We start from the raw sequence: 17,441 nt of genomic DNA, 5'->3' as shown, positions 1-17,441 counted from the left end.
GTCGGTTAAAAACGTAAACAGACAAAGGCTTCAATCTTCAACTTCCCTCTTTTTAGTTAATTTTAAAAAGAGGAAATTTAATCAGTTAATTACAATTAATATAAACCAAAGTGGCAAGTTCGCTCTTACAGAGTCACAACTCTACCAAAATAAATATTCATAATGTTATCTAACTAATAATAACCAGGCTGAATTTCAATTTCCTACCGAAACAGCATTTTATTACACTAATTTTTCTTTCTTACACGCTTTTGCAAATTTGAATATTTTTCCCTAGCGGCCTCAATTCCAAAATCTCGGGTCACAGAACGAAATTCAAAATTCGGACTTTGTCGCGAGCTAAAAATTATGTTTTTAACCGACTTAAAAAAACAAGAGGTTCTCAATTCGACTTTTTTGTGTATGTGATTATTTCGATATTTGTGAATGTGAGTCAACTGTGACCATGGGACCTCTAAAGGGCCCGAAACTTCTTTTTATTAGAAAAACAAATATATGCGATTTAAATCCGGAAAAATAGTTTCATTTCCTATTTGTGAATTAATTTCGATGATTGTTTTTTTTTTGTTGGCAAGGGGGTACCACAGTAGGGGTTGCATTCAAATTTGAAGAATATATTCCACCTCTAAGGGTGGCCAATTAGAGGATGAATCCGGTTTGTTGGATTTCACTCACTTTCCGTTCCGTTAACGCGACGAAATCAATAAAATTTGGCAAACTTTTGAGGGGATTAGTAATTGAAACGGAAGATTGTGATGTTGCTGAGTCATTAACTATAATACATCCTATAGTTAGTGTTCACGGATAGAGCATGTCTGGAAATTACGCGCCTAAATAACGCGCGCGAGATAAGTAACGATAATTATAACTTTAAAAAAAATCTACCTCGAAAGTTCGTGGAATTACATTTGTTTGCCAAATTGTATTGAAATCGGTTACAGGAAAGTGCGCGAAACTGGTTTTCATCCCCTAGTTTGCCGCCCTTAGAGGTGGAATATAGTCTTCAAATTAAATGCAACCAATAATGAGGTACCCTCTTTCCAACAAAAAGAATCATCAAAATCGGTTCTCAAATGCCGGAATAATCGCGTAACATACATACGAAAAAACGCAGTCGAATTGAGAACCTCCACCCTGTTTCAAGTCGGTTAAAAAATAAAAGTACATACTTATAAAAACTTAGAAATTAAAGCCATAGGTTCATACCACCACCGAGATTCGAACCGTGAACTTATCAATTGACAAGCAACCGTTTTCCCACTGGGCTACCACACACTATTGTTTTATTTAACTAAACCGTACAAGCCCCGTTAGTCAGTCAGTGTGTCCTGTCTGTCTGTTTACATATATGTATATATGCATGTTTGTATGGTATGCGCAGACAAAGCGAAGTTATTTCGGTGCAACGGATGCGCCGGCGTCGCGGACATGTTGTCAGGAGAGACAACAAAAAATTTAATACGTGTATAGTATTTGTTTTGTTAGTCAAACTTGATACTTATTGGCGTTCAATTGTTTTCTACAATAATCCCAGTACAGAGTACTAAAGTTGCGTGAAACCGGACTCATCACCAAGTTTGCCAACCTTAGGGTGGGATATTTTCTTCAAATTTAAATGGAACCAATTGTGAGGTACCCTCTTTCCAACAAACCAAGAATCATCAAAATCGGTTCCCAAATATGTTAGTTATCGCGTAATATACATACAAAGAAAGTACAGTCGGATTGAGAACCTCCTACTTTTTTTTGAAGTCGGTTAAAAATAAAACATTCTTTTTAACCGGCTTTAAAAATGGGAAGAGCTTCTCAAATTCGAATGCATTTTTTTTTGTGCACATGTTATGCAATTACTCCGACTTTTGTGAACCTATTTCGATGATTCTTTTTTCTTGGACTGGCGGTACCTCTAAAAATAATAATATAACCTAAACTTCATGCCAATTGCCTGGCCTCAAGCTAGGAAATTCCCTGTAGTATGAGTAACAGAGTTGCGGAATTGACTTCGGGGCAATGCACAGAAAACCCAAAGGACAAGTTAGTAAAGATTTAACAAATTGATCCTATCGGAAATTATATCCGGAATTTCCTCATTCAGCGCCCTTATTGCCAACCAGCAAGCGGCTGAGATCGACCAAAAAATCCGTATATGAAGCATCTATACAACCTCAAACGGCTTTGGTTAAAAAATATATAGGTGGTTGGTGGAAAAATATATAGTAAACTATATAGAACTATATAGAACACATTAGTATACGATGTACAATTTTCAAATAACTTTAATTTCGCTTGTAAAAAGAATTATACTGTAATTAGCACTAGTGCTCCTGCACTCGAAAGCTCGACACAGGCAAAGTGAACCGTGTTAGTACGGGAAAAACTTAAATTCGAGCTGAGGAGTATCGACTCCTTAGAACAGAATTTATTACAAACTAGCTGGTGCCCACGACTTCGTCTACGTAGAAATAGTACTTCAAGAAGCCTACTATATTGTAAGAGTTTTCGTCGTTTTACTACTTCTCCATAGAAACTTCCATCCCCTATTAAACGAAATTCATCAAATTATTTCAACGGTTTGAAAACGTTACAGACCGAGTTACTTTCGCATTTACAATATTGGTTTGGATGTAGCACGTAACGATGGGAATACGACAGTCTTTATGCTGTTATAATAATAATTTTATTACCTCCGTATCATCCATCATTGTCGACGCTGAACACCTTAAAGCTCAATTTTTCTTTACAGCGATACGGAATGGACGCGGACTGGGGACGTATTCCCGAACGCTATAACTTGGTCTTTTCAAGGCGAGAGTGAATAGGCATTATTTAGGTGTACATGCTCCATCGTCGACCTCATCGTCACTGTCCATCACGTGAGATGGAGGTCAAATGCGTATTTATTTTTGTATAGAAAGAATTTCGCGCAAAAAATAGCATGTGTCCAATTACAAATCTGTTCACGTTTGGTTCTTCCCCTGGCGTGTAGTAATTACAGGCCAAATGAGCTTATGTGGCAAGCAAGCAATAATTTTAACATTCTATGTAATTCTTTTGATCTGGATCTTTTCAATACGAGTGTGATTTCGGCAAGGACAGCACTGAGTAGGCATTTCTTTGACATATAGCGAGGCCGTTTTATGTTTTACGTAATAAGTTATGTTTTATGTAAGTAATGGGTTAGTTAAATTGTGCACCCTCCTTATTATATTTCTATTTGTGAGGACCTGGAACTGGCTCTCAGTTGTTACTATTATTATTTAAGTTAGTTCTAAGCCGTTGAACTTCCTTTTAGATAAATATAAAACAGAAAACAAAATGGTGATTTCCTCCGTTAGTGTGAATGTTTTGCAGTCCGTAGGATCGTGTGAACGGCAGCAGACGAACAAATAAACTGAACAGAATATATTAATAAACCACCCACAACGTCATCCGAACTTAGCGCGACTCAGTTTAGTGGCAGTAGATCTCCTGGTGAAAGAGTTCGTCCGAGAAAACACAGCTACCATATCTATTTCTGCCGCCAAACAGTATTTTTTTTCTATTTTTATTATTTGGGAAACAAACAGTTTACAATTTGTATACAAGATTATAGTACAAAAACACTTACCACTTAAACCAGCAAAAGTTTCTACTAATAAATATACCATTAAAAAAACGGAAAGTACTTACTTGGTATTTTTGTAAACACAAAGAAAATAATAAAAAAGAAATAAACTGAAAACCAATAACTTCAATTATTGTTCATAAATGGACTTAACAAATTTTGGGAAGGACAAATAAAATATATCTACATCTGAATGATTTTTCTACAAACTCTAAACAAGAAAGCGTTAATTTAGTTTTATAACCAGGCACACAAAAGAAACTTTTATAATGTAACACTGCGTTCTGGACTTTAGGGAATGGGTGCTGGTGAAACTACACATGAGATTTCTCAACTTTATGTCTCAAGGTGACGGGTATAGTGGCAGACAAAGTTAAAGCTCTGAGTGGCACTGTAAATGTTATATTCGTCATAAAAAAATATTCCATGAAAGCACAAGTGTCTGCGGTCGATTCACGGCAAGTGCTCGAACTTGATGTGTTTCCATTAAGAAAGTAATTTTTAGCTGCTCGTTTTTTCTTTAGCTGAATCTGACGTAAATTAGCATTTCAAGTGTAATGGATTGACTTGACTTAAAAGCACTTTATCCTCGACCTTTTTTACCACCATCACGAGCGGTGGTAGCTCAGTTGCACGGCTTCCTTGTCAAGTGAGAAGTTGGGTAGTTTTTAGTGTAACTAAAAAAATTACTAAACGGGGAAAGTATTAGGAAATGAAATTAAAAAAAAAAAGAAAATCGCGTATATTTGTTTTTGAAACAAACCAACCTTCCAGGCCCTTTACAGATCCCATGATCACGGCTGTCCGAGATGGTAAAGTCATCAATCAGTCATCTCCAATATTAACGTAAACCACCCTATTTTTCCCTATAGCTACAAAAGTTATTAATTAAATACCTTAATTAAAAATTTGCAAAAACAAGAAATATCCTATTTACATTACATATGTATATTTTATAAATTATTATTATTTTGACAATACAATTTTTTTTGTTATTCAAATGTAAGTGCGCATTTGACCTCCATAGCACCTGATGGAAAGTGACGATGCACACCTAAAAAATGCCTATTCACTCTCGCCTTGCGAAGGTTCAAGTTATAACGTAACGGAACAAGGGAATTCCACTCCATATTGTTAAAATACCACCTGAAATAAAAATAAAACTACAATTTCTTCTAAGGACATTGACAAATTCTTTGTACAATAAATAAAAGAAGTTGAATGTACAGCGTTTCATCGTTTAACCCCGGAATTTTGAAGCATTTGTCTTTCATCTCTGGCATATTAGCTTTCTAACGGATGGACTGACCGTGAAGCGGTTTTTCTCTTTCAAGATATTTTAATCGGGATGTCTCTTATCTATGTTTGATGAACATCTGTTCGGCTGTTTATTTTATGGCATCTAGCGACGGGGTGAACACTGCACAAGATCCGAGGAGCGCTGCCAGTGCGCTCATCACCCTGAGACAGAAATTGACCAGTCCTATGTGCCTGTAATTTCACCAGCACCCTTACCCTTCAAACCCGGAACATATACACATTGAATAATAATAAATATACCTGGCGGCAGAAATAGGTAAGGTGGCAGTACTTCCCTCGATGAACTCTTTCACAAGGACCTCTACTGCTAATGTTAAAAGGTCATCAACTCTTTTCCCAGCTAGTGTATGGATCTCGGTCATAAATTTAGTATTTATTGTAATTAATCTGAATGGAGATCCGATGCCACGCAGAGGACTCAGGTTCGATTTATTCCCTAGACGAACTCTTTCACAAGGTTCTCTGCTGCTACGATAGTAATTACTTGCAATCGCGAAAACTTAACCTATCTCTCTTTCCTTTAAATATTAAATAATCCCATGAAGAACGAACAACGGATTAAAACAAAAGCACGAAATTCAATGCTTGAAATAATTAAGTGAAACCCATTGAAGGGCATTGGAATAAGGACGAATTTCAAAATCGAATAAATGTTACCCTTTCACGGGACGCTAGGTACTCAATTTTACGTTGTACTTTTTAGTGAATAACTTTTAATGGAGTTAAATGAATAATAAACATCTTCTTAAAAAAAAAACAGCGTATTCTTTTTTTATCTTATTAATAACGCACACACTCAACATAGCCCCGCACTAGGGAAACCCTGTATCATACGCAGGTGCCATGGACACTTACATAGACAACTACAAATTGCACCCAAACTCACGAGAGAAATAAATGTAGGCCCGTACAAGTATTTCTCCCGGCCAGGGAATCGAACCCGTGACCTCTGCACGGCAGATCAGCACGGTAACCGTACGGCAACGCAGGCAGTTCCAAAAGGGTAGGCATAGACTGCGGACTCGTAGGAAAGAAATTTTAATATGACGTGATTGTAATATTAAAGATGTTTTTACGTGTTTTTTCATAGAAAATTAGACGGAAATAATTTTGTCAAGGAACATTTTCTCTTGAGGCAAAGCTTCTTTAGTTGTTGTCTTTCAAAATCTCCTAATTTGACACTGAAAAATGCTGCAAACAATATTTGAAGGCACTCGCGAGATCGCCATTCATCTAAATTTATTTGCCGCCAAAAATATCCGCCGCCATTTTCTGGATGCCTTTTTTGCTTTTAGAACGTGAAAAATCACGAGCGCTGCGTCTCGTTTTGGCGTCTGTATCATTCAGACGTCTCACGGCTGAACTTGCTTCTTTTATAAGGAAATTCAATTAGTAATTATTTTTGAATGATCTTCTATAAACACATTACATCGAATCCCTGTTTTTTTAATGATACTCACTGTCGGGATGAACAAGATACCTGGTGGTACGCGATACAGGCATTTCATTCATATTCATTGCAGTTGCAGAGCCACTCAGAGCTTTAAATCGTAAACATCTGACGAACACTGCCGCTGCACCCGTTATTCTGAGACGTAAGTTGACAAATCCCACGTGCCTGTAATTTCACCAGCGCCCTTCCCTTCAAAACCGTAACGCAGTAATGCTCTTGACGGCAGCAATAGGTAAGGTGGCAGCACTTCCTTCCACGAACACTTTCACAAAGACCTCTTCTGCTACAAATATGGCGGCATGTACCTATAACTTTACAGATTTTACAGACTTATTTTCATATCAAGCTCGTCAAAGACAATATATTTGATTTGACCCTTGAATGACATGAATTTATTATATTTTTATTTTGTTTATTTTTTTAATTTATACTTCAGCGTGGCATGTCGATAACTTACTATTACTTAATTATAATAACTTACTTATAACATGGATTAGCTTCAGACTTATAAAGTTTGTAATGTAATAGAATTTAAAATTTGCATGCCAGTTTTGGTAAAATATGTAAACTGTTGCTATATACACAAATAAATATCAATTAATCTTTAAATTCGAAACTATTGAAGTACATTTCTCAATGTTTGACAACAGCATCTCTCTCTTAAATAGCAAAACATTTGTGATCAAACCTTTTTCTATCGCAGCAGAGTTCCTTGTGAAAGAATTCGTCCAGGAAAGTACTTCCTTACTTATTTCTGCCGCCAAGCAGTAATGTGAGCATTACTGCGTTCAGGTTTTGAAGGGTGCTTGCGAAAATACAGGCACATGAGACTTGTCAATTATATCACAGGGTGACGGGCGCAGCGGCAGTGCTCCAGATCTTCGCGATTTTAGGATTTGAGGGGCACTGCAATTGTTATGGACAGGCGCTTATTGTGGGCCTTGAGGCCCATGACAAACTTTTGCCTTCGAAAATGTGGCGAAGTTGCCAACCCGCATTGTGTCATCGTGGCAGACTAACCTCTAAATATTCTTAGGGGAAACCCGTGTCTGGTAGTCGAACGTTTAAGGGGTTGACGATGCTGATAAACTTATTTTTTCTTAGTTATGAACCAATGAAGAGGTCGTATTCCAGGCGAACCTAGATAAAAAGCTTAAAATACTTTAGCCGCTGTTCCCTTAAAATTACATAACACGCTCCAAACACCTTTTGGTTTAAAAAAAATAATAAAAAGAAAATCTAACATAGTTGCTTTTTGTTACAGATCGAGACGGAAGATACATCTCCCCGTTGGAGTGACAGAGAAAGCCACAGTGTCCGGTTCATAAACCAGTTTGGAAAGGATAAAGTTTTTTTTAAAAGAGAGTGGCCGTTTTTTTCGATCTCTACGAATAGTTATGCGTGGTGTGTAGTGTGCAGTTTAAATAGTGTTCGAAGTTTAAAAGTGGATTCAAGATGGCCGCCGTTCCCGCCTTTTTTGGATTGTTTTTGCTAGCTGTTGTAACAGGTGAGTGATTTATTTTAAGTAAGTAGTTCACAATATGGCATGCGAAGATATCGAATTAGTTTTAGAACCAATTCCAAAAGGATGTTAAAATTAAACAAGATTTATTATTGTAATTTCTCATTCCAAAACTGTTTTGCTCTGAGTAATTTTCACTATACTTAGTTTTTCTTAGAATTGCCAAAACAAAGGAAGCGGTGGTCGTAAACATTTTTTTTTTAGATAATAAATTACGGCAAAGGAAAACATGGTGACAATTGATGATGAATGACATTATTATTTTATAAAAAGTTTCCATAATATTTGGAAGTTTTTTTTATTGTAGATGCCTTTGAAATAGATTAAAAGATAGTAAAAATAAATGTCATGATAAAAAACTTTTTTAATTTAATTTTCAGTTAACATTTCGAGTAAAAACTTAGTAATTACATTAAGGTAGTAAATATATTTGAGAATTTTATATCACGGTATTCATAAAATTGTTTTGCTTACAAAATGGCAGAATGAAATGGCGCCTGATAAAAGACCATTTTTTTTGTGATATAAAGCGACGGGACAAACAAGTTGTGCGCCTGGTTTTAAGTGACACGCCTGTACATGACAGTGTCAGGCATGTTATGACAGTTGCAGTTCCACTCAGAGATTTAAATCGTAAAGATCTGAGAGGCACTGTCCCTGCGCCCGTCACCCTGAGACTTAAGTTAGCAAGTCGCATGTAGGACCTATAAATTCATCAAAATCCTGACTCTTCAAAACAGAAGGCAGTAATGTTCACATTACCGTTTGGCGGCAGAAATCGATAAGCTTCTACTCTACTAAGGTAAGGTGCTACTTTTAGTAGCAATAGAGATCCCTGTGAAAGAGTTCGTCCAGGAAAGTACTGCCACCTTACCTATTTCTGCCGCCACGCAGTAATGTCAGCATTACTGTGTTGCGGTTTTACAGATTGAGGATGCTAGTGAAATTACAGGCACATGGGACTTGTCAACTTATGTCTCAGGGTGATGGGCGCAGTGGCAGTGCACCTCATAACTGTGCGATTTAAGGCTCTGAGTGGCACTGCAGCTGGTATGGATAGGCGTAAAGCTTACCGTCAAGCGCACGACTTGTCCGTCACTTAATATTATAAAAAAAAATCTCCTGTCTACCGTTAAAAAACAAGCAATCGGGAAAATCATAAGAAGTCATAGAAGTGAATGTACTAAGTGGTAATTAATCATTTAGTACGTAACCATGAAAGTCTTAAAAGCATATAATTTACTTCGGAAAACAAGAAACTTCAACTACAAACTTTCAAATGCAAAACGACAGTATGAAGACTGTTTAATTTAAAAACATTTCGCAACTTCTAACAGGCACTGTCACAATGCGGGAACGCTTCTCGTGGATTCTAAATAGTGATATAGTGCCCCACTGGAAGTGTCCTGATTTAGATTGACGTCCACGCCCATTAGTGGAATGCATATTGGTTGATATATGAGCGGTGACCTAAGTTTGTAAATGTGTCATGGTTACCCATTGGAAATAAAAATAATTTTCCGGATCTATATCGCGTATATAATAATATGATATTTTTTCATACAAACCAACTTTATAAGTCCCAGGATCACGGTTGGCCGACATGGTAAAGTCATCAATAAATTATATCTAATATAATTTATATTAGATATGTACCTTATTCAGACAAATAAATAAATTGATTGATTGATTGAATTTACTTTTGATGTATTAATTTTAATATTAATAAATTAAAAAACGTCTAATTTCAACAGGGAATTAAAAAAAAAACAAACATACGCAATCATTTGAACAAATATACTCTTTATGTTTAATTAATGATTCAGAAAGGTATTGTAGCTTTCAAATAACTTTACGAATTCTACCAAAACAACAACAACTTATTATTTAAATATTTATACATTATAGCTGATATGCCCCTGTGCCCAGTGTGACCGAGAACCTAGACCAATTTGGTAGTGTTACAAGAACACGGAAGCCTATTGTGCGTTTTGGTTTTGATGAATGGTTTTAGTTGTATAAGTATATACGTCGCAAACTATCCTCTATAGTGTCGTTCATTAAAATGATTTTTTAAATAGGTGTTTTTGCAATAAGGGTGTGGACGTTAAGTCCTTATTGTATTTAGTATAGTTGTAATGTAGGGTAAATGTGTTATGTGTGAAGTTTCGGAATACTTTTAATATTGTATTATGAGGGTGATCGTAAACAGTTTTGACTGGCATTAAACTACGTACAAGCAACACGTCTTTTATTTTGCAGAAAGCAATGGACAGACTTATCAGGTAACTCAGATATCGTCTAATCTGATAAAATCTGACAAGCGAGAGAGATCAGACAATACCTGTAAATGTGGGGTTCAGTGGATGCTACAACACAGTCTATATAATTTTCTTAGACACCTGCTTTAGGGCAGATCTCAACACTCCCACTATCTGTGGCAGCATACTATTCAAAGTCAATATAGTTCTAAAATAAAAGAAGAAGCGTTGACTACTTTTGACGTTAATGTTCGTTTTAGTTTTTTTTTCCAGCGTAGATCCGTCTAGCACCTTTATATCTACGTTTGTCGCCACGAGCCACAGATAACAAAATTTATTTTAATAAGATTAACAAAGGCGCGTTTATTTAGAAGAAGTTTGTAGTTTGTTGAAAAGTACCGAAAAGAAGAGGCGAATGCTGAGCGCACTTTTTTATGCTGTCAAATGACGCTTGAAACCGCAAAAATCCGAGTAGTAGTGTCGCTATGCTTGTCACTCTGAGACAGAAGTGGACCACCGTTACCCTTCCAAATCATACGCATTACTGCTTGGCGGCAGAAATAGTAAGGCAATACATCCCTGGACGAACTCTTTCATAAGGAGCTCTACTGCTAGCAATTGTGTCTAAAGTATATGGGTTATTACGCGTAATACTTGTCATCATCTACAGCCTAGCTTCACCCACCTTGGTCCTGCGGCAGTCTTACCCATCTACGGTCCGCGACGCTGATGATGCAGGACGCCTCACGTTCTGCAACCAGTTTTGGTCATCAATTTATTTTAAACTCACCTGTTACAATATGCACCAAAAGAACAAAAACTAGTTACATACCAAGCCACTAGATGGCGTTGACTAATTTGGTGAGATTTCTTCATCGCGATGTCAAGATTTTCCCGGAAATAATGATTTTAATACCGCCGACTGAACTACCTTAAATTATTAAAATTCGTTGTAACTGTCTTCCTCTTGAATACTTTTGTTAATAGCCTGCACTGTTCCACAGCTGAGCAACAGCCTCCCCCTTCCCTTCCATTCTTCCCTGTAATCGGCATATCCTGGCCGTACTCAGAACTCGTCTAATTTTTGTGTCCGCATCTTCGCCGTTTTCGTTTTCTCTTCCTATCTTCCGGTATTCAATAACCTGTAGTGTACATGCGGAATCCAAACTAATATTATAAATGCGAAAGTTACTATGTGTATTAAGTTTTCACGCCTAAACCACTGAACCAATTGATGAATTTTGGTACAGCGATAGATGGGACCTAGGAGAAGGACGTAGGCTACTTTTCCTCGCAACAATATTTTTTTCTCAAAGTAGAAGTGATTGCATTACTTTCAAAAAACAAACACGGAAAGTTTGTTATTTATGGACCGTGCGACCTAGTCTTCCCGGCCAAGGGCCGCAAAGTAAGTATAAAAATCCATTACTGTCCACTTTTCCAAACTTTTAAATCTATCTACTAATAATGGACTATGTAAACAGGCAAAAAAAACTCATACAGCCCATTGGCCAGTGGTCGTAATTTTATAGTAATTTACCAGTATTTTTTTAAAAAGGCGGTGGGTGACATCAGGTAGTTGAATGGGTGAAATAAACTAAAATGGGATTCTTTTCTGTTTTTTGGTCTTTTTTCTATGTTCGTCCCGAAAATAAGTTAAGTAAGTGCTATATATAGCAAATACTTCTGTCAAATATTACTGTTAATTTTAATTAACATTATTTTTATTTTTCTGTTATACACCTTCTTCTCTTTAGCTTTCTATTATTTCCTCATATTGTTTGAGAAAATCACTATATAAGCCTCGGCGGGAACGGAGATTGCCTTGACTCGTATTAATACAAGGCCTCACCTGTGCTCGGCCTTGTAACTCATAATCGTCCACCAATCCCTTACTTCCCGGCCTCTGAACCAATAATACTATGAAAATTAGTATAGTACAGTTAGGCTACTCGAACTACTTCTTCTATGCAGACGAAGTCGCGGGTACTATAGCTAGTGTTTTACAAAATAGCGATTTTTCAATTATGATCTAACACAGAAAACATTCACTTCGATTATCAAGTTTGTGGAATTACGTCTATTAGCCAGACTTTCCAAATTGGTTAACGGAAAGTGGGTGACATCCAATAAATCGTATTCATCCCCTAATTTGTCGCTCTTAGAGGTGGAATATTTTCTTCAAATTTGAACTGGTCCACTACTAAGAATCATCGAAATCGATTCAGAGATGTCGTCGTAATCGCGTAACACACACACACACACACACACACACACATAAAAAAATACAGTCGAATTGAGTACCTCCTCGTTTTTTGAAGTCTCTTAAAAGGGGCCAAGAATAGAGCAATGCTTTTCGATTCTTTTTAATTATAATAGAGGTTATAATACAACTGAAATCAAACTTGAAACATTATGATAAATTACTAGGATGTAATTTATCGGACAGTGACCACCAGTCGGTGACCACCTCGGTGTGACCACCGCCCATCACCGCCGGTCACGGTGCCTGCGCGGTCAACGGCACAGTTTGGCGGTCACCACACTGTAAGCACTTCATTGACAGCAGGTTCAATTCCTCAGTTAATTTAATTTAATTGTGAAACAAACCCAAACCCATGTTTTGCTCTTGTGTTGCTTTGTGAATTACAAAAAGTTGGCATTTTGAAAAATTTCTAGAACTTAGTCGATCACGCTGATTCAATATGATTTTGGTATAACAGAATTTTTTGAACCTTTCTCGGCGTGCAGGCTTCATGTCGATGTTGTTTTGACGATGAAATAAATTATGAGAGTAGTGATACTTCTTACTTTGTATATTATTAATTTTTTGTTCTTTTTGTATTTGTTTTTATTTCACTGTCTTACTAATGTGTTTTTATATCTCTCCTTGACTTTGTTACGCACTTTATGTTCTTTTCTAAGTGTGGGAATATGTTAATACATACGTAATGAACACACAGATCACGTCCTTTTCTTACCGTTAATGGTATTTCAATACTCATCTATATGAATAAATATAATTAGTAATTACTTTGTGAATGTTCCTAAAAATAATAAAATAATATTTAAATTGACGACTTCAGTGATCCAACGGTTTGCACTGTGGGCGTTCGTTGAGGAGGTTTCGATTTCCGGTAGGATCATTTTCGAAAATAAACTTTTCTGGGTCACTGGGTTTCATAATAACTTTTTTAGAAGAAAAAAACCGACCTCAAAAGTTCGTGGAGTACATCTATTTGCAGACTCGGAAAGTGCGCGAAAATGGATTCATCCCCTAGTTTGCCACCCTTAGAGGAGGAATATTTACATTCTTTCCAACAAAAAAAGAATCATCAAAATCTGTTCACAAATGAGTAACAGCGTAACATATCTGGTCCGTCCCAAAAGTATCGAACATTTTTCAGGAAAAATACTTTTATTGAACTTATCGGTACCATACATTAGTACTCTTCAAAATAACACCCTTCAGCATCGATGCACTTTTGTAGGCGAGTTTTCCATGCCCGGAAGGCCCCCTGGAAGACGTCAACGGGTAGGTCCTTCAGCGCCCTCGTCGTAGCTTCTTGGATGTCCTTAATTGTGCCCCAATGCTTGCCTTTGAGCTTCGACTTGATGCTGGGAAACAAGAAGAAGTCTGCCGGGGCGACGTCAGGACTGTAGGGAGGCTGCGGGACCAGCGGGCTTCGTCGGTCACCTCTTCCCTTCCGTCACGGAACATCTTGTGCCACTTCCTGACCGAGGATTCGGACAAGGCTTTGTCCTTGAAGGCCTGTTTAATCATCTCGTTGGTTTCCACAGTATTTTTGCCGAGTAGAACACAAAATTTCACTGCGTACCTCTGTTCTAACGGATCCGTCATCGCGCTACTTTTAAAAACTTCGACGAGGTGTCGTTTAGAGCTCTACGCGAACGCACGTCCTGCCGCTCCAGGTGCTCGGAGCCAACTGGGACCGGTCGCGCTGTATCGGCTAGATCCCCCCACCACTTTCTGTTGCCAAGCGGAGCGCTTCCCGCCGTTCGGCAACACTCCCAAAAAAAATGTTCGATACTTTTGGGACGGACCCTGTACATACCAAAAAAATACAGAATTGAGAACCTCCTCCTTTTTGAAGTCGGTTAAAAAAGTGTCATTTGATAATCGAACTTGAACCCACATGCATGCAAGACTAGTGTCTTCCTCTCCAGGTTATTACCGCTGTGTGTAATTAATATTCAATGCACAATTAGCCCGACAAACACGCGGTTTACGACACCGTCGTGCGTTATGCGTTTTGAGCACAGCACACGGTGCGTTTTGTTTACCCTGCGCGCTGACTGAGACGTGTGTGCTGCTACGATTAACAATAAACATTTGTTTAGGATAATTACGAGTTGAGTGTTAAACGGAAGGTTCCGTTGAGGGATAATCCGATTACTTTTCCAAGTTAGTTTAACCGACTTTGTAGAGTATAATGCAAATTCAAAAATACCTTTTCATCTCACTTGCACGTGAATAGTATGATTGCAGGCTAACTTGACTGTGATGCCTCAAAAAATAATAACTGCCTCCGTGGCCGAACGGTTACCATACTGGACTGCAACGCAGAGGTCCCGGGTTCGATCCCCGGGCCGGGAGAAATAATTGTATGGCCTACATTTATTTCTCTCGTGAGTTTGGGTGTAATTTGTGGTTGTACTGGTTTTCCATAGTAATAATATAATAACGCTCACAGTCAACATAGCCCCGCACTAGGGAAACCCTGTGTCGCGGGTGCCATGGACACACACATAGACAATAGTGCGGGGCTATGAGTGTATGTGTGTGTGTGTGTGTGCGTTATTTATAGGCATACCAACGCAAATAAAACCCTCGAAAGTTTATTCTTCTCATTACCGACCATGACTGTAATGAGAAGAATAAAGACCCGAGGCTTTTATTGGTATCGTTATAGTCAAGTTATCCTGTATGCAATTACACTATTTACGTGCAAGTGCAAATTCTTATCATAATTTATCTAACGAAGCTGTCACGGTATTATATACTCTTATTAGCCGATTTTAACAAAGGAGGTTCTTAATTCGTCTGTTTTTTTGTCTGTGTGTATGTTACGCGACTTCGACGTTTGTGAACCGATTTCAATCGGGTGAAGTGAGGTTTTTAACAAATATACAAATATACGATTTACATGCTAAATAATTATAACTTGATAAAAAAGCCAACCTGAAAAGTTAGTCAATTACATCCATTTGTCAAGTTTTATTGAAATCGATTACCGGTAAGTGTGTAGTAACGGTAAGATATTTAATAAACTGGTTTCATCCCCTAATTTGCCACCCTTAAAGGTGTAATACCTTCTTCGAATTTGAATGGATCCACCACTAATGAGCGTACCCATTTCAACAAAAAAGAATCTACGAAATGTTCAAAAACGAGGAGTTTCCTATGCATATAATTACACTTGAATTAGGAAAATTCATTAAAAAAAATTCTTGTCATAATTTATCTAAAGAAGCTATCACCATACTTTTTCTTAAATAAAATCCTACAGAATTCTAAAGAAAGGTAAACGGAAATCTGTTTACGTAGTAACGTAGCCGAAGGCGGGGCGGCGCGGGTTGTATTAATACAACAAACAATCTTTTGTTTGTTTATGTATTTTCAGGACACGACTCGTATGAAACATGACTTCATTCAGGCCCTTATTAGAGCAATGGACGACTTGTACTTTTTGTTGGACGAGGTTCGAATAAGTTGCATGATTTTGATTATAGAATATTATAGGTTAATCATACTCTGTATCTATTCGATGATTCTCTTGATTACTTCAAACAACGTGTTACGAATATTAATAAGAATTGCCTCCTTGTTTTGAAGTCGGTTAATAAATACATTATGAGTTTGAGTTTGATACTGACAATCAACCAGTTAAGATGTACTAAAGCAACAGGTCAGTAACCGGCTGGGATGTGCCCGCGCATAATGGTTTATTTTGGTTTATTTTCGGTTTATTTACACTAGGTCCTACCTCAAGAGAGGGAGCGCAATACACCACATGTGTCTTTAAATACATGTTTGGAGTAATTTTTAACGTTTAGGTTATTTTTTGTTATTTATAAACAAGCGATATTATGTTTTTCGACTTCTTTGTTGTCAGTAATGCAGTTATTATTTTTAACTGATTTCAAAAGAGGAGGAGTTCTCAGTTCGTCTGAATGTTTTTTTTAATGTATGTCACGCGATTGCTCCGGTATTTGTGAACCGATTTCGATGATTCTTTTTTGTTGGAAAGAGGGTCCCTCACTAGTAGTGCCATTTAAAGGAGTTGTTCCTTTGGTGGTACTAAAATAAATGGAAAATTTAATGAGGCTATTAGTTGGTTTTTTGTAAAGTGCTCTCAAAATCTAGAAAGCCGGAATTAAAAACAAATTATTTTTGACCTGCATTTTCCAGAAAATCGTTAGGGATTTTTAAAACTATGTAAAGTAAAACGGAACGCAATCCCACGAAACGGAACGGATTTTTATGTAATTTTTTGACTATTTAGCCAGTGGCCAATGCCATAAAAAATATTGATACATCAGATGTCAAATTAAAACTAAAAAAATTAAAATTCTTTTATTTCGGACAACGAGGATCATAATTTGATAATAATAATAACAACAAGAAAAGTATAAATTAGTCAAAATCATTCTTGTTGCAATTTATTTAGCCAATTGCAATTATGGTTTTGAATATTTCAGCGTTTAAGTGTTGCTGCTTTTTGGACTTTTTTTAGTATCGCAGCGTTGCTGGAATTAATTTAACATATCTAACACACTTTTGTTTTAAATAAATAAAAAGGTCACAATATTTTTTTTATTATTAAGCTCTTTATTTGAAGCTTATATCCAGCAAAGAAATTGAGGCTGGTTAAGTTTTTCTGGGAATAAAGTACCAAGCTCCATACTAATTCGGTACAAGTCCTTTAACGAAAATATTCCATCTCTAAGGGTGGCAAACTAGGAGACGAATGCAGTGTGGTGCACTTGCCTTTAACCGATTTCAATAAAATTTGGTGAATAGATGTAATTCTCTACGAACTTTGAGGCATATTTTTACTACTCTACTAACGGCGCGTCATCGAAAGAAATGAGAGCCGCCAATTCCTAATAACCTTTTCACTGCAAACTCTTCAGCAATTTCCTAGAAGCGCAATCACCGCACTTGCGGCTGTTGGCCGTGGCATGACACTACTGACCGACTATTCCGGGAACGTAACGGACAGGATGTAACGCGACACCGACAAGCCGTAACGTGTG

The 17,441-nt window shown here is 37.2% G+C and overlaps 1 protein-coding gene across 5 annotated transcripts in view; it reads left to right on the top strand.

Moving 5' to 3' along the window:
* Positions 1-17,441, top strand: part of LOC113228357 (fasciclin-3) — a 300,102-nt gene that overhangs the window by 79,294 nt on the left and 203,367 nt on the right. For all 5 annotated transcript variants that reach the window (XM_026461627.1, XM_026461628.1, XM_026461626.1 and 2 more), the window contains exon 2: positions 7,642-7,884. In XM_026461627.1, coding sequence (XP_026317412.1) covers positions 7,833-7,884 — 52 coding nt within the window. In that variant the 5' untranslated portion in view covers positions 7,642-7,832. The remainder of the gene's footprint in view (positions 1-7,641; positions 7,885-17,441) is intronic.

Source organism: Hyposmocoma kahamanoa, unplaced genomic scaffold, assembly GCF_003589595.1.
Source record: "Hyposmocoma kahamanoa isolate Upper Pololo Valley unplaced genomic scaffold, ASM358959v1 228, whole genome shotgun sequence".
NCBI lineage: Eukaryota > Metazoa > Arthropoda > Insecta > Lepidoptera > Cosmopterigidae > Hyposmocoma > Hyposmocoma kahamanoa.
Note: the sequence above shows the minus strand (reverse complement) of the source record. Positions and strands in the feature narration are given on the sequence as shown.